General features: G+C 35.5%; 2 protein-coding genes across 14 annotated transcripts in view; one reads left to right on the top strand and one right to left on the bottom strand.

Annotated features, from left to right (window-relative positions):
* Positions 1-1,982: 1,982 nt before the first annotated feature.
* On the top strand, positions 1,983-13,570 carry PACRGL (parkin coregulated like). 6 transcript variants are annotated; one of them, XM_066548560.1, is made up of 9 exons: positions 2,215-2,327; positions 2,471-2,656; positions 4,630-4,760; positions 6,278-6,345; positions 7,433-7,523; positions 8,740-8,874; positions 10,570-10,677; positions 11,661-11,741; positions 13,135-13,570. In XM_066548560.1, the coding sequence occupies exons 3-9, from the start codon at positions 4,647-4,649 to the stop codon at positions 13,189-13,191; spliced, it is 654 nt and encodes a 217-aa protein (XP_066404657.1). In that variant the 5' UTR covers positions 2,215-2,327; positions 2,471-2,656; positions 4,630-4,646; the 3' UTR covers positions 13,192-13,570. The 6 variants fall into 6 exon arrangements, with proteins under 6 accessions (XP_066404659.1, XP_066404657.1, XP_066404654.1 ...); XM_066548557.1 differs by having other exon boundaries at positions 4,630-4,766; XM_066548559.1 differs by having other exon boundaries at positions 2,237-2,327; positions 2,591-2,656; positions 4,630-4,766.
* Positions 13,571-14,536: 966 nt separating this feature from the next.
* KCNIP4 (potassium voltage-gated channel interacting protein 4) overlaps positions 14,537-17,878 on the bottom strand; it is a 387,819-nt gene continuing 384,477 nt past the window's right edge. For all 8 annotated transcript variants that reach the window (XM_066548548.1, XM_066548554.1, XM_066548549.1 and 5 more), the window contains one exon: positions 14,537-16,156. In XM_066548548.1, coding sequence (XP_066404645.1) covers positions 16,109-16,156 — 48 coding nt within the window. In that variant the 3' untranslated portion in view covers positions 14,537-16,108. The remainder of the gene's footprint in view (positions 16,157-17,878) is intronic.

Below are 17,878 nucleotides of genomic sequence, written 5' to 3'. Positions count from 1 at the left end.
GTATGCAGGTAAATCAGCCTAGGGTTAGGGATGGTCCCAAGGAAAAAGCTGAGGAGGCAGCCATGCTGTGGCAGTTTTGTGCTCCCCTTGGGATGCCTTTTTCAGCTGCAGTGTGTCTGGAGCTCAGGGCTTTCCGCTTTAAAAAACCCTAACTGTAGGTGCAAACCTAACCCTTACCCTAGCCTTAGGCATAACACTAATCCTAACCCTAACCCTAGGCAGGCAAATCAGCCTAGATTTAGGGATGGTTCAAGGTGAAAGGTCTGGAGGCAGCCGTGTTGTGGAACTTTTGCGCTCTCCTTGGGGTGCCTTTCGCAGCGGCAGTGTGCCTGGAGCTCGGGGCTTTGTGGCTTTGGAGACGCTAATCCTAGGTGCTACCCTAAGCCAAACCCTAACTCTAACCCAAACCCTAATCCTTGGCAGGAAAAGCAATCCTGTTCTAGGGGTATTCCAAAGGAAAAAGCTCTGGAGGCAGCCATGTCGTGGCACTTTTGTGCTCCCCTTGGGATGCCTTTTGCCGCTGCAGTGTGCGTGGAGCTCTGCTCTTTGTGGTTTCCGAGATGGTAATTCCAAGCCTCACCCTGACCCTAACCCTAGGCAGGAAAAGCAGCCCTGGCCTAGGGCTGCTTCCAAGGAAAAAGCTGTCGAGGCAGGTGCTGACTCCACAGAGCTGATGAGTTGGTTTTGCTTCATGGTGCACAGCAGTTCATACCTTCTGCTAACTTTGGAATTGTACCACTACTGTCTTCCATAGCTGTGGTCTGGTTTGTACTCACAAAACAGCCTTTACAGATTCATGGATTAAGTGGTACTACAGCACTGAACTAAAAATAAATGTTGATGAAAAAAAGCGGATTTTTTTTCTCATCCTGTAAATGATCATGCTCGTTTGCATTTTTTCGTGTGATTTTTGAAGTTCTCATGGTCTGCTTTACAATACTGGATTTTTTCTGAGATCATTCATCAGTCCATGAATTTTTTGGATAAAAAGACATCCATTTTTCTATTACCTTCAGTATTGTGGAACAGTAAAATAATTCTGTTAAAGTACTATAATATCTCTTGAGTTTAGTCAAAAATACTTAGCAAAAAGTCTTCCCTTCTCCAATATTATTTATGGATATTTTCTTTCTGTATTTCCAAATATTGTATCTTGCACTAATGCATTTCAATGGCTGTCAGTTATGTAGTCCTGTTTTAACTCTGCAGATGTCCTCACTTTTGACTCGCCATTATTGGCAGATACAAAGTATTTGTGTTGGATAAAAGTAAGTATGAATACCTTTATTGCCAAAAATCTAACGCCGATGGCATTTTTCAAATATTCCATGACTACTTTTCATTACTGTCAATTTTTTTTCCTGTGGAAAATCATGAGAATAATCTCACTTATCCACATTCAGTTCTGCAGCAGAAATGACAGAAGTGAGAAAGAATGTAAGGTGGAAAGCTTCCATCCCAAGCAGTTTAAGCGAACCGAGGAAACATTTTCCTTGAAGATTTATTTTTCTGTGCATTAATGAATATACACATTTCTTGAATAAAGAAAGAAAGCACTCTTGTGGTCAAGTGAAAAAGTAACCCTTTACCCAAAAGCTCATTTACCACACATCAAAAAGATGCTGTATTCCCAGTGGAACTTTCAGTATTGTGTCAGGGGATTATATACCTGGGCAGCTATTTAAAAAGTGGAAAAAAAACGACTGGCGGTGTCACCTGAAAATTCACCGTTCTTATTTAAATCGCAGCATACAAGATAGGCTGGAAAAAAAAACAAAACAAAACAAAACAAAACAAAAAGCCCAACAAAATCGATCTTTCAATCTTCTTGTCGCTCCGTCTGCAGCAAGCACGGAGGAAGTTTGTGCTGCCGGCGGCCCGTAGTTCCCCTGGCAACCGGCAGGAAGCGTCGGCGGCGCCGGGGGCCCGCGGGGACGGCGCTGGCCGGAGCCCCGGGCCCGGCGTGCCCGGAGCCTGGTGTGCCCCGAGCCAGGCGTGCCCGGAGCCTGGTGTGCCCGGAGCCCGGCGTGCCCGGAGCCTGGCGTGCCCCGAGCCAGGCGTGCCCGGAGCCTGGTGTGCCCGGAGCCTGGTGTGCCCGGAGCGCCCTGCCAGCGGGAGCCGGGGCGGCCCAGGGGCCCAGCGCAGCGGGGCGGCCCCTCGTGCTCCCGCGGGGTCCCTGGATGTCCCCCGGCGCTGGGGAGGCCCGGGCCGGGGGCTCTGTGGGAGCTCGCCGGAGCTTCTCTGCCTGATCCTGTCGGCGGTGACGGCGCTCGAAGCCCCTCATGTGTTTCTGCCTCTGCACTCCGGGAGAGTCGGCACTCGGCAGGGTAAGGGAGCAACCTCGCCTTTCAGATCCTGTTGACCTCCATCCTGCCTGCCTTAAGTGACTTCTAGATCCCGAACTCCAGGCTGCGCTTTTCCTCCTTTGAAAGATGTCTCTTAAAAGTGCTTCTCCCATTTCTATTTAAAGTGTCTCTCCTTGATCTGAAGTCTGTCATCTGCCAGTAGATGGGTCACTTCTGTACCAAACTCTCTTGTTTGATTCACGGCTGTGCTTCACCTGTCTGATCTCTCTACAAAACCCTTGCAGCTCCTCACTGCACGAGAGCTTTCATCTCTGAAGAGTGAGACCTCCTTGTAAAAAGTACTTTTTCTGGTCAGTGCTACCTAATGTACCTTAGCATGTATTTTCATTACTTGGAAAACAGAAAAAAATAAAAACATCTCAATGACTTCTAAATACTTGTCTGAGAAAAATATTTATATAGGCATTAGAAAGCTGACTGTATTATTTGTACATTTCAAAGTCTGATACAGATAACACTATTTTGTGCTACATGCTGCTACTGTCAAGAACTTGTCTGGTGCTTTTATAGTATGAAACGATTTTGATTTTTAATTTTATGACAGTTAAAAATCTGTCTTCTTACACTAATGTGATTAGAATTTCATGATAATAAATGGACATACAAAATCAATAGATTTATTTCTATATTAATGTTTTCCATTTGACTTCCATTTTACAAACAGAATAGTTCCCAAAAGTGTCATGCAAGTTTCTATGAGTTCTGAAGACATTTAATTGACTAATTGTGGTGTATTATTTCTTTTAAAAAGACTTTCAGTGGAGACAGGCCACATTCTGGAAATGACAGGAAGGAGAAAACAAAATGTACAGTAGGTGAACTGAATCACTAGTTCTGATTAAGTCATGAGTAAAGAAGTATTGATGTAAACTTTCAATTTTAGTTTTGCTTGTATTTTAGCTGATTTGTTAATCATTATAATATGTTGTTTCACATCATTCAGTAAAACCTGGGCTCTTCATTGAATTCTTTCCACAAGTTATAAAGACAGCATATCTACAGATGTGCTGGGACCTTATCACTTTCCAGAAACAGAAGCAATCCTAAAGATTTCATAATGCAGATAATGACAAAGGTACCTGGCTGGCAATCCTGCTCAGAGGGGAGAATTAGAATAGCCAAGCTAAACAAGGAGTGCAGATGCAAGAATCTGGCAGAGATTAGGGCCGGTGGCTGATAAAGCTGAGGGTGAGAGAGTAGCATGGCAACTCTGTCTCTGATTCATCCTGGTCTCAGTATTTGGCACTTGATAATATTTTTAACAAAATAGGTGTCACCAAGGGTGATAGCTGGACAGCAAGCACACTGCTCATCCCTGAGGCAATGTTTGTTTCCTGTTTTTTTCATCTCTATATAATGCAATTGCTTTTTCACAATAGGAAATGTGCAGAATACACCACAGCAAAAATTACTGAACATTATATTATTTAAAACCTGGGTTTTCAGTATTATTAATTTTATTAATATTTGAAATCTTGTAATCTCACAGGAATTATTTATATTATTCACCATAATATCAGACTTGGTATGTTAAATAAGTAGAGAACTATTTTTTTATTAGGGACACTTCAACCCAATTACATACATTTGTAGTGATGTGTAGCTGGTGCATTGACTTACAGAAGATAAGTGTATTTAATATTAAATGATGTAGTCAAAGTTATTTAGTTATTTTTGCCGTGTTTTTAAAAAAGTACTTTCATTCTTCTTAGTGGAATTGGAATTCATTTTCTGTGTTCTTTTTTTTTTTTTTTTTTTTTTTTTTTTTTTTTTTTGCTGCCTTACATTTCTGTTCTCATCTCTTATTGATTGTGGTTTGGGTTTTGTGTCCTGAATGTACTTGTTTCATTCCTTCATCCTGGACCTTCCTCAAATTGTTGCTTTCTTCTGATGTAACTGCACCCTACCCTGTTTGACTCTGGGCTCTTCTGCTGAGGCCTGTACTGCTGCTCAAATTTTTGTAGGCTACCCTGAAAGCAGACTGCATCTAATTCACTTTTGCTTCAGGTCTCAAAGAACACAAGTAAGGAGGAGCAGGTTAGGAAACATGTGCATTTGAAATATGGAGTGACAGGACTATTGCAATTGTCCCATGCACTGTGTCCAATATATAGGAATGAGCATCTGTTTCCTAGTGCACTTATTCAGATTTACTTGGTTGGTTGTTCATGTCAATCTTTGGGCCTGGGGATTCTAACCCTTCATATTCCGCCATATAGGAATGAAAATTATTTTATGTTTTTAATTTTTTTTTTTTTTGTAGGAAGAAATGTTCTAAGAATGTCATCAGGCATCCAAATAAAAACAAAGTCTTCAGCCCAGAAAAGCAAGACCTGTTCTGCAGAATCACAGCCAAAGCCTAGTGCAAAGCTGAATCCTAAAACTATTGATCCAGTATGTGTAGGTGGTGGTTTTGTTTGGTTAAAATCCATCTGTGGTTTGAAGAGTGCTCCTTACTTTATGAAATTGCTTGCAGGACATGCTTCCTATTTTTTAATCTGAAATTAAACTTTTGTTATTAATCATAGATACCTTATCTTCTAAGCTCAAATGCCTGAAGGTATAACATTGTTTATTACATTACTATAAAAATGTATTTTGGTACAGTTGTGGCTTGAATGGTAACTGTTATTTTTTATTTACTATTGCCCTAAAAAAAGATTTAGAGCTAAGCATTAAAAAGGGTTGGTTTTTTCTTACTTCTAAGCTTTAGCACCTGTTGCTTTAGAGAAACTTATTTCCGTTATGCAATGAAACCAAGAATCAGGTGTCATATTGAAGGTATTCAAGGCCTCATAAAATCTGGCAAATTAATTGCTGGTGAGCATTATTTGAAACTCGCAGTTACTGTGACTATGTAATCCTTCAGGAAAAATTTGTGTTCTTGGGAGAGTAGTAATGAAAGGAGTTGTTTATTTCCTGGAAGTCCTGTGTCTGGAGATCTAACATTGAATGCATGAATTATAGTTCACCACTGGGCCATATAATTTGGCAATTAGTACTGTCACAGGCTTTTTGGAAAGTGAATGAAATGCAGAGGTACTTTACTGATAAGCAGAGGCTGAATACTTTAATCTGGGCATCTTTTTTACTTGAAATCTCTTTGCAAGTAGCACAATGACCAAAATTAAGCCATGAACACAATTCTGCTAATCTTAATGTAGGTTTAAGCACTCAGAAGATAACAATTGAGATTTCATGGTATTTCCTTCTGAATGCTTTCATAATATCTTTTGTATTATCTGGAAAGCAGAATTAAATGATCATGCTAATAAATAATATAATAGTTCATAGGCATAAGAAGCATGTATATTATAAAAACCAAATTTGTGCAGATTTTCCTTGCTTGAAAGTCCTAGTTTCCTTCTCCAGTGTGTCTTTCCTAGATTCTCACCCAGTATGAACCTCCCTGTGCATTTGCAGTGCCCTCCCACCATCTTGCCCAATATTTGGGGTTTCTCCCACATCTTGCCATTGTATACGTTTGTCTGTACTCAGATCAAGGTGGAATTGCAGTAAAACTGACTTCTGCATGTTACCAATATAACAACAAGAGCTTCAGGGAAGTGAGAGCTCCTTGCTCTGCTTAGGAAAGAACTTGTAAGACTTCAATATTACCATTTGCAAGAAAAAAAAAAAAAGAAAAATAAAGTGTTTCCATCAGGAGACCACTGATTGTACATTTTTATTCATTTTAACAACTCCCCAGACTGATGAGTCTTAGAAGCAGCTTTCAGATGAGTGTATCACTTACATGTTTTCCACTTCATAGCTGCAGTTCTTTTTTTTGATTTGTTTTGGAATCATATGATTAAGTTCATGTTTTGGTAAACTTCTGTTTTAACATATTCATAATAGCTATAAAACATTACTGATTTAAATAAATAATGCTTTTTTTTCTGTCCTTACAGTTTCGTGCTTATTCTCAACCATCATCTGCATTTGCTGCTACATATGCTAGAGGTGGTATTCCCTGCAGGTATGTTGGGTTTGTTTTTTATTTTTACTAAATATATTATGAAATACACCTCTTCATGTTTCATCTTTTAGTTAGGTTGTTTAGTTCCATTCAATTCTGGAAAAATTTCCGATACTTAACTCTTTTCAGGGCAGAAAGCAACTTCCCGTGCCTTTGAAATTGTCTTCTTTTGGTTCTTTTTTATGCTGTGTTAATATCAAAGCCACATTTTTAAAGAATAGTTTAGTATGTGCACATTTGGTTTCCTAAGTGTCTTTCATAAACTACATTTTCAGGTAATTGAATTTATTTATCCCTACTAACAAAGATAATAAAATTAGTGCCATTTCAATAAGTAGACCTTGCACAGCCTTAGTGGTACGACAACATGTTATTGAATTTCCTATTCTGTAGTTTTTAGGCATATGAAATATGAGCAAAACTACTCACAAGCAAGTTTAGGGTATTTTAAGTTACTTAGTTATATATTTGCCTAGACAATCAACATTCTGGTGTTTTGTCACATGGATGCAGAATTTACAAAAATATAAGCCATCATTAATAAGATGTATATGTATATAATTGTATAAAATAATAATTGATACATAGTATTAATACATTTATTTGTATCTTAGGAGTAAATAGTACATTCCAATATGATTTTCCTTCAATTTCAACTGCTTTTCCGTACCCATTGCTATTTGAGGAAAATGTTTCTTGGTATACTTATCAAAATAAGTAACTTTGGAAAAGGAGTATCTTCTGTGTTGGCATGAGAGACATTTATAATTTTTATAACTTCTGTTTTCTGCTTTCTATGTGATTAGGAGCAGAATTTTGAAAACTGACATATTTTGGGAATTTAGTATAATTGCACTGTTAACCATTATACATACACACAGGTTGGAATCCATGATCCCAGAGATCTTTGCCAACTTAGTTGATTCTGTGATCCTATAATTTCACTAAGGAGAGCATTATGTATTGAGATTGTGTATGTAATGTAGGAATACAATAAACTAATTGGTGATACATTTATAGCAAATAGTGTTAGCAATAAATTATATATAATATATGTTATTTTGTTAAAACTTTATTCTTTATATAGGTTAGTGCATGGATCAGTAAAGCACAAACTGCAGTGGGAATGCCCTCCTGAAACTGTTCCCTTTGATCCTCTTCTTTTAACATTGGCAGAGGTAAACCCAATTTCTTGCAACATTAAGCACACAACCATTTCCTATTTGCAAATGTCATTTTTAACAATCTAAGTTAGCTAGTTAGACTCAGCTTCTAGAGAAATAAAAAAAAACCCCACTTGTGAGGATATTGTATGAATGAAAATGGTCAAGATCATTGCTATTTGTAGTTCTTTAGTTAGAGCTTTCTGGGAGAGCTAGGTAGAGCTGTTTAATCTTCAAGATACTGATCAAATGCAAGACCACATCTCAGATGCCCAACTGTTGAATGAAATTTGTGTTTTTACAGATGCTTTTGTAAGCTAAATTGTTTTGCTTATTTTTGTATATAACGCCTACCTTATGAAGTAAGAATGATCTCCTCAATAGATTGAATTAGTACAGTGGAAATAGGATCCTGTAAATAAGTGGAAGAGAAGTACTATACACTATGTTGAGGCTTCTGTTTTCTCAGAACCATCTGTGACATTTATCACCAAATATGTTCCAGGTGTCTAAATAAATGCTGAATCCAATGCTGCAGGTAGAATAAAGTGAATATACTGAGGTGGCTTACATTATTTTTTCTTTTTTCCTTTTTTTCCCTGTTTTTTAATTTTTATTTTCTTTGCTTCTTTTTCCCTTTGTTTCTTCTTTTTTTTTTCCTTTTTTAAATACTAAACAAAACTGTCAATTCCTAAGATAACATAAAAGTTATTTTATGTTAAGAAAAAAAGCTTCAGACACATGGCTTTAAATCTTTGAGTTTTGCCAGTCAGACCTTCACTAGATGTGCATCTTTGTGCTATCTACAAGTTTTTAGTGTTGAACAGAGAGGTATGTGGTGTGGGGTGTCTTTCCTTCCATAGTTCACCTTCTGTTCTTTTTTCCTTTCAGGGAAAATAACCCCTATACAAATATAGACTGTTCTAGTTCATGGTCTCATTGGAAAAATACCTTGGGTTTTTAGATTAAAGGTAGTACAAATATTGATTGAGTTGGCAGAATTCGTAATGTGAGTTTTAATATTCAATATTGTAAAAGAAAAATGAATTAGAATATTCTGTGAGCAACGCTGTACCCAGTGGCTCCACATGGTGGAGTTAGTGTACTTTATGTTTTGAACTGATCCGACAAAATCTAAACATGGTCTTGCTGCTGTGTGGGACTTTTAAAATGTGTTTTTATTTAAAAGAAGGCTCAGTATTAAGAAAACCATGTTTTACATTTGCAACAGGGACTAAGAGAGACAAAACATCCCTATACTTTTGTTTCCAAGGAGGGTTTTAAACAATTACTTCTGGTTGAAGGTGCTGCTGAAAAAGTTATTCCCTTACTGCCTCGTCTAGTTCCAGTCTTAAAGGCTGCATTGGTATGTCCTAGTCTTCATGCAGAGATTTTAATGGGTTTGTTTTTTTTGTTTTCTGCTGCTGGTGGGAACTACATGAGTAATATTAATGTAATAAATCTATCACTTCGGCTTTTGGTTTGGGGGTAGGAATGATTTCTCTTCCTGTTGTTAACCCTGCCTTGGTTTATTAGCTAAATATGTCTGTAAATATAAATTAAGATGGGCAACTTCTTGTACAACTATATGACAGTATCTATGGGAAAATTTTATGAAACTTTTCTCTTAAAGGTTTTAATATAAGCAAAAATAAATACATATATTTGTGGGCATTTTTATATGTCCACGCAATAACACGCAAAAAATAAAAATGACATGCAGGAATAAATGCTCGTCTATTACATGTAACAATTCAAAACATGCTACAAAGGTAAAACAGAATCATAAAATAAGAGACTCACAAGGATCATTGCATCCAACTCCCAGCCCTGCACAGCACCATCTCCAGAATATGTCAATGAGGAAAAAGGAAGAATACATTTATAGTGTTCAAGGTCATATTCTTAATTTTAAAAAATGTTTTTAACTCTTCTACACCATTAGAAAATAAAGTGAGATCTTGGCTTTGAAGGTTATCTCTTTTGGATCTTTTTCATGTCTTTGAGAGCCCTTTTCTGGTTCAGTAAGTGGCTGTCCCTTAATCTAGCTGTGTTTCAGTTCTGATTTAACAGAGATGGCTTGAAGTTTGAAAATTAATTTTGATCTCAAATCAGAGATGTAACAGAAGTATGGAATTGTGTGTTATCTTTGGTTTAGCTTAAAGGCAAAATTAGACAAATAATTCTTGTCTCTTCCTCCAATTAATATTACTCTTCTGATAGTTTTTATTGTTGCACTGTTTTGGTATTATGTCTTGTTAAATCTTCTACTAGACAAGCAGTCCATGATTTCTAGTTAAAAAGAAAATTTTCAGGGCCAAGATGCTGGAGAGGAAAAATAGTTGTTTCAATAAACTTATAATTTAGTATGAAACCAAAATAAGTTGTTATGAGTCTATTTCTCAGCTAAAGGAAAAGCAGCATAATTAAACCACCAGAGAAGTCAGGTACAGAAGAACCTTCCCATGGCAGAAATAAAGATGACAAAGAACTGTAGAAGTAGATAAGAGCCTGATAACTGCTGGCAGGTGTAGTTGGCAGGGGACTAAATTAATTGAGGCAGAAAGTCATTGGCTCCTCTGTTTCTCCAGCAAAGAAAGTTATTGTTATGAATTACATAGAAATTACCCAGAATTCATTACATTTTTAACTAAAATGTTGTCTCTCAATTTCAACATATCAGCATTTGACAGGTTATTTCTAATGTGCTGTGGAATACTGAAATTATCAGTGTAGCAAGTTTTTCTGCATGCCACATTTTTTATTTCAACAATAGTTATCTTGTCTCAGAAGAAATACAAGAGTTTTGTGGAAATTTCAGGGATGCTTTTGTTTTCCATTTTAAAAATGTGCCTTGCCTTTAAATTTGGCCTCTAGAGACTAATATTCAGTCATATTGTACTTCTCTTTCTAAACTTGTATCATTATAGCAATTAGCAATTGCACAGTAGTTTTAGTGTTTAAAACTACTCCATACAATCATAATGCAGAGATTGCAGTTTAGAAAAACTTACTTTGTCTGAATCTTACAGGATTTTCTTTCTTTCTTCCCCTTCTGAAGGCGCATGCGGATGATGAAGTATTTGGAAGGGGATTGGATGCTTTAGTGCAATTGAGTGCTGTTGTTGGCCCATCTCTTAATGATCATCTTAAGCTTCTACTCACAAATGTAAGTTTTTAATGCTGTAATAAAAAAATCATTTGTATTTTCATGACATTCTTGTTTGAGATGTTACTATACTATCTGCACAGATACAGTGGAGGACTCAGCAGTTCCATGAAAAACATTATTTCATATAGTCCCCAGTGTGAGTCCTTTGTTCTTTTAGAATGTGGTGACTTACAAAGTTCTGGCAAGGTCCAAAAACTCCTGTTAATGTAAACTGGAGAATAATGGAAGTCTTCTCTCTACAATTTGTGAAAACATGCAGATGCTTTGTTTCGGAGGAAAATTTGTTGCAAAATGAGTTTTTAATTTTAAGTCTGAATATCTTAGCAAAACCATAAACGTTTTAATACATTAACAGAAGCAAATATTCCCATTCCTTTCAGATGGGAATTCTGCACAAGGAAGTTGTCATTAAATAAGCTTTGAGTGGGATTATGAGAAGTATTTTTATACCAACTTATTCTGAGGACATCCTTCCTCTGTCAGACAGCCTTTTCATGGTTTCTTTTAACCTGCTTGCAAAGTGCACTTTTACAGCAAAATAGAAAGACTTTTTTTGACAATCACTACAGAAGAGAAATTACAGGAGGTTTTTCTTTAAGTATTTCTGCTACAAGAAATCTCTTTCAATGCACATGATAATAAAAGTTAACTTTTCATGTGGACAATTCTTTAAGAATGACTTTTTTTTTAAGGTGGATATTTCTTTCAAATTTGTTTGGTAAAAGCAAAAAGTATTTTTGTGAGTTAACAGATCAGTTTTCTTTGAATTTAAGTTTCTCTTTAGTTAACTTTTTTATTCCGTTTGCTTTTATTGAGTTCCATACTTTGACATCAGTTACAAGTTATAAAATAATGTTTCTTTGTGGCTTTAATTTTGCAAAGGTAAGATGGAATAAAGTAACAAAATAGGTTATTATTGCCTCTTTGCATACATTTTACTATATTGTGCAACAAACCTTTTTGTTTTACTTTTCCAATAGCTTTTAAAGAGATTAATGGACAAGAAATATAGAGAAGAAGTTACTACTGCTTTACAAAAGTTGGAGCACTGTGGTGGAAAGGTGCGTTGATTGGATGTTTATTTAGTAATCTACACTTTTTAATACAATTTTGTCAGAACAGCTTTCATCTCTGGTTTTGTTGCCATGTTCTTGCTTCAGTAAGGCTGGGATACATGCTTGGTGTTCCATTTTCTGGGACTAAATATGTTTCTCAACAAGATTTACTCCTGCAAAAAGTTACTTTTTGCTGTTATTGATGATGCCTGCCTGTTCCCACTAATAGTTTATTGTTTATGCTATTTCCTGAGGGAATGTGACACTCACATTCCAGCCCACCCTGGTTAACCCAGAGTTTGGATCTGCAATGGCTATAAATAAAAAGATGCTTTAAGTAATAGATGGCAGTAGAGGTTTCTTCTGTTGAACATTTTTTTGACAAATTTTGTGCTGTACATTGTGCACAAAGGAGAAAAGGAGAAAAAATGAGGAGTACTGACTTAGATGTTCATCTAGAAGAGAAAATATTTGCTTTCTTGACCCTATGAACAGTTGTATGTGTTATATTAAATGGTTATTCGTAAAGAATAGGAATTACCTGAGGAGCAGGGACCATACAGTCAGGCCCAACAGTACTGAGCTTGTGTGCCTTAGCCAGTAGGTGCCCAAATAATCAGTAGTTGCCTCTTCATTTTTGTGTGTGCACATGTTCATTTAAGAGCAGTAGCAGTGTTTGGATTACAGACTTGGAAAACATCATGAAAAATGAAGGAAGATGAGAGTTCTTTATTTGTATGAAGTGAGACAAGAAAAGGAAAATTACAGCTCGTTTTAATGTTCTGAAAATTTAGGTCTAGATAATATAATTAATCCAGTGAGTCATTAACCTCTAATTCTTCTATCAGTCCCCTGATTTCTTGTAGTCTTACCTGTTAGTGAGTAGGTCTTTCTGTATATCTTTTAAAAAGACTGTAATAAGATAAAGCAAAAAACCCTGGAAACAAACTACTAAGTTGTGGTTACAAGCAATATTATATAATCCAAGCAATTAATTTATCAAATTTATTTTCTAAATTAGTTATAAAGCATATGATTCTTACTTTTGTTGGAAAGCCCCTGCAGAACATCATTCCTCTACATAAAAATCCTTATTATTTCTTGTATATATTTGTGCCCCCTTTTAGGTGTGAGTTTTCACGTCCCTCCCTTATTTTGGATGTTTACTCCCCAGCATTAGTTATCACAATGGTGCATTTTCTCAGTTCATTATTTTCAGCCCTTTTCACAGTAAATTTCTCAGCAAATATTAACTTTTTAGCTTTCTACTCTTTGATAATAGCAAAGATAACTAAGTAAAAGTTGTGAACTATGCAATTTATAGAGGCCATATGAGTACTGTCATATGTAGTGCTAGTGCCCCTTATTTTGTTTAAATTTGTTTTGTTTTCTTCAACAGGCAACTGTGGCGATCATCAAATCTAAAATTCCAACCTATTGTTCGATCTACTCTTGAACAAGGAAACTGTAGTGATTTATACTGTAAGGTGAAGTTTGGAAAGAAACTGTGTGTAAATATCACTGACACTTATTTGGGCTATTATATATTCTCTTAAAATAATAGTTATTCCTCAGTATGATGGAGAGCAGGAGTCTTACCAGTTTGTGAATATGTAATTATGGAAGAGTTTTCTTTGTATATTTGTATATACATTTGGCTGACAATGACACTGATTAATGTGCTATTTCAAGAGCAGAATAAATATTGATTCTTATTTAGTTTTTAATTACAATTTCATGTATTATATCTGCAGTGCTTTATATGTTTTGTATATTTGTGTGATGCAAAATAATTTTGTTGTAATTACTTAAATAAAATCTAACTTGGTGCTAAATCATGTATGTATAGCTTCTTTTGAAATACATAACTTCTTTTGTGACACAGCACAGATGGACACATTTAGGTTTATGGGGACTAGGTTAGACATAGAACTGTGAGCCCTCTCAGACTTCAGAGTCAGCTTTTAAAGATGTGAAGCTGAACCCGGTAAACAGGCAGCATGTGGTCCCAAGCTGAACTTGCTCAGTGCATTCTCAGCATGTTGTTTTGAGAGCCTGGAGAGGCTCTGGAGAATACAGTGCAGAGGCATCAGGTTGCTCCACAGAGCCACAGCTGAGGTTTTGCTCAGCTAATTGATTCCTGTTAACTTTGAGCCTACTGAATGGGAGCTGGGTGGAGGAGGCAACTTTGAAATACTTACACTGTGCTCCCTTTGTATTGAGCTCAGTAACGTTACAGATATGCTTGGGATTTGCTTGTGAATTCAGGTCCAGACAAGTTAATAAACTTCTGAACATGGAAGCTATGAAAAATGTAAGTTAAAGACAAAAAGAAGATTGTACAAGCCAGCTTACCTGGCTGTCAAGCTTTGGAGGGTACAGGATTTGTCCATTAATGTATTTGAATTTGAATGCAAAATAATTCCTAATTGGTTCTTGTAATAAATGCTGTTCAGGGACATGTTGTATTTGTGTACAATGTCAGGGAGAGTTAACAAAAGTAACAAAATTTGATCGAAGGTTTTCCCCTGAGGAATATTCAATTCTGACATTTAAAGTTGTTGGAAAGGATGTTTTTTTCATAAGATGCTGATGCATAGAGTATTAATAAAAGTCTGTCATGTGAAAGCATTTCAGAGGTTTTTTTAAAATTACCACAACCTGACTAAAATTCACTTCAGGACCGATCTCTGCCAAGATCAGAATTGTGCTAAGTCAAGATAAATGTATTTATGTTTTAAAAAAGAAAAGTATTTCTTCAATAAGCATTTTTGCCAGCAGGTATTTAACAACTCAAAAAATTGATCATGGTCCTTTTTTTCTTAATGTTTACTTTATTTTTTAATTTTTTTTTTACAAAATGTGCACATTTAGTTTACACAAACACGCTACAGCAGATTTCAGGTGTACATGTATTGTACTACTCTTATCCTACACTGGTGATAGCAGAGCAGCCTTCAACATGCCTCTAACATCCCATCTCTACACCAGAATAGATACCTGATTTATTTTTACAAAATAATTCTTGTAACTTTCTTTCTACTTCATTAATCCCCTTTCAGACTTTCTGCAGCAATGTCACAATGAAGGTTGGCCTATCTCTGATAGCATTTCACCTATTTTGAAGTATTGGCGAAGACTCTGTGGACAATATATTTTAAAAATTACATGGATGGAGGGGAAATGTTATATTTTATATGCATACTTTCTTAGAAGAATCTTTCTATGTTCAGAATTAGGTAGCTCCAATCTTAATGAAGAAATGATCTTAAAAAATGTAAAGCGTTTATCACATATAGATGATATATAGCTGAAGTTTTAATTGTTTTCCTGGTTCTGTCTCATAGTTAAAGGTATTACAAAAAGATGAAATAGATGTTAGCCTCTAGCAGTCATTATTAGTGGAGGTTACTATGTAGTGATGTTCATTCTCAGCACTAAAGTGGGATGGCAGTTTTCAAAATTTCATGCCTTTTTCTTCGTTAAAGGCAGAAAGACACATACTTAGGAGAGCAGTGTTAGGATCCAGTTAAGGTTTCTTCATGAAAAATTGGAAGTCAGAAGATCCTTAATTTTAAGCAAAGAACTTCTCATACACATCCAAGAAGAATTAAAAATACAGTATGTAGGATTTCTGATACTCATGTCATGAAAAATTAAGTGCAGACTTATTAGGTGAGACTGAGAGAAGCTTATTCATAGCTTTTAGGGAATAAGAATACCCATAAGCAACTTGTTTGTTTGTTTGTTTTGTTTTATAACAGTTCTTGCTCTCAAGTTACCTGTTTAGTTATGTTTGGGTTTTGGGGTTTTTTTTCTGAAAAGTCAAAGTTGGGAGGCAATTATAGCAAGGTGTGTATTGCACATTTATTATAGCATTTTAACTCAAAATATTATTCAAAAATAAGGACTACACTATAGAAATATGAGAAGAAAATAAATTGTAATGCCTCTGTATAAATTAGAAGCTAGAGATTTAAGAAGTGCATTTTAACACCTGGAGCTTAGTCCAGTACAAATGAGTAGCAAAACTAGCAGAACTAATCTCTGTGTGGTTGTATCTATTTTATCTAGGGGTTGGAATGATAATAAAGGTGCATAATGTGAGTTGTAATTTGTTTGATTTTGTAGTAAGAACCTGATTTTTCAATAGAGTCCTATTAACTAAATAGCCACTGTGGAAGTGCTAGATTGTATAATTTAGAAAGGGTTTTTTGTTGGGAAGGGTTTATGATAAAAAATTTACTTGCATAATACATTTCTCAGTGTAAAGCTGAGTAACTTTATTTATGATAAAGTGGGAAATCCATTTTTTTAGATAATGTTGCAGAATAGTTCATATTTGTCCATTAGTGGTAGACCTAATGTCTTCATTAAATCACATTTTCAAAGAGCTGCATGGATCGCATTATATTCTCATCCTGTAAAAAAAGACAACACATAACCAAAAATCACACACCATCACAAATGTAGTAGGTGGATATCTATACTGAAATGTAGTAGAACATTTTAGTTAATTACAACATTCTTCTCAGCTTGTTTGGAGAAATGGTTAGCAGAAAAAGGCTGTTAATGGGTCCATGCTTAAATAAATTTTTCTGTGTATTAATAAAACCAAAACTACTCTGTCAAGAATACAATATTAAGAAAATTAAATCTGTAACATTTCTGAGGTTATCCGTTTATATCCAGGATAACAGAATACACCTAGACAATAAATACTGATGGAATAGTTGTATCAAGTTTGAATCTGTACATGTAATTGTTAGTCCTGTGCAAAGTACACAGGATTCTTCTTGTAATCCTAAGGCTTCTGCTTCATAGTTAGAGATGACTAAGAAAAACAGACTAAAGTGTGCACCACTGCTGAGCCAAAATCAGTCAGTTTGACAAGTATCACCACAGCACTCTTCAGCTCCCCAATTCAGATTTTTTGTGTGTTCACACTGAAAGATGGTGACTGCTTCTAAATGCTATTCCTGCTTTCTGATTGTTTTGCATGAGGCAATTTTTAAACAAAATATTAATCTTTCCAGTTCTATATCATACCAATGCATCACTCTCTGCTCCAGATTTTATCAGTAGGTAACTTTCAGCACAGCAATTAGCAAAAAATATTTTCCTTTGTAAGCTTTACCTTTCAATGTATAGAAGAAAGAGTTACTTGCAGTTGCCCATATTTGGTGGCATTTCTGGATCAACACTTGCTAGCACAAAACAATATATATACACACAATATAAGAGTTTATTACATGCTCATTTAGCATTTTCTGGTCTCACTGTAATGATCCCTCTCTTTAGTAATTTCTTCAGAGATGATATAGCCATATTTAATTTTAAGGAATAAAAAGACTGAATTATAGATTATTTTTGGATGTTTCATGAAAAATGTGCATCAAAACCCCACTTCTTAGAAAGGTTATCTCAATAGTATTCTCCACTACTGATAAGTATGTGAGATTTCTGTACATTAATTTTCCAGTAAGACGTGTTCAGTATCAATTCCCACTTAAATTAGTCACTGTTCAGTCTAGTGGGTGATTTGCTTTGTAGAAAATGACAAATCTGAATAATTAGCTTAATTTATGTTATAAAACATGCATAGTGGGGTTTTTAATCTTTGATTCTGTATGTCATCTGAAGTGGTGCTGCTGTAAGGAATGATCTGTGTGCTATTTTGTAAAATAACTTACAGAAGCAATGATAGGTCATTTCAAAAATACACCATATAGGCTAATGCTTGAAAATTTTGTATAGCAAAGCTACTATATTAAATTACTGAAAGTTAAAATAAATGATTCTTTTCCTCACTGCATTGCTTTGAAACATCAATAAACTAGTGAATGTCACTGATGTAAGGTTAACAGTTTAACTTAAGTCACTTGTCATATAATTAGTACAAATGTTTTGTATATACATTAGCAACTAAGCTCAGTAAATGTGCAAGCAAACATGCTCTGAATCTGCAAATTGTTTTGACACTTCTACCAATTTTACTACATATGTATTATCATGAATGAAACTGGTAGTTTTCTAAAATCAACTCCATATTTTGGAGTCTGGCTGTTTGTTTACAGAAGTCTTCCAATGCCACTCCCTTAGTCATTCAAATTAGAAGAGTCTTTACAAGAAAATACAGGCTT

The sequence above is a fragment of the Molothrus aeneus genome, chromosome 4 (genome assembly GCF_037042795.1).
Source record: "Molothrus aeneus isolate 106 chromosome 4, BPBGC_Maene_1.0, whole genome shotgun sequence".
NCBI classification, from domain to species: Eukaryota; Metazoa; Chordata; class Aves; order Passeriformes; family Icteridae; genus Molothrus; species Molothrus aeneus.
The sequence above is the reverse complement of the archived record's forward strand: the minus strand, read 5'-3'. Positions and strand labels throughout refer to the sequence as shown.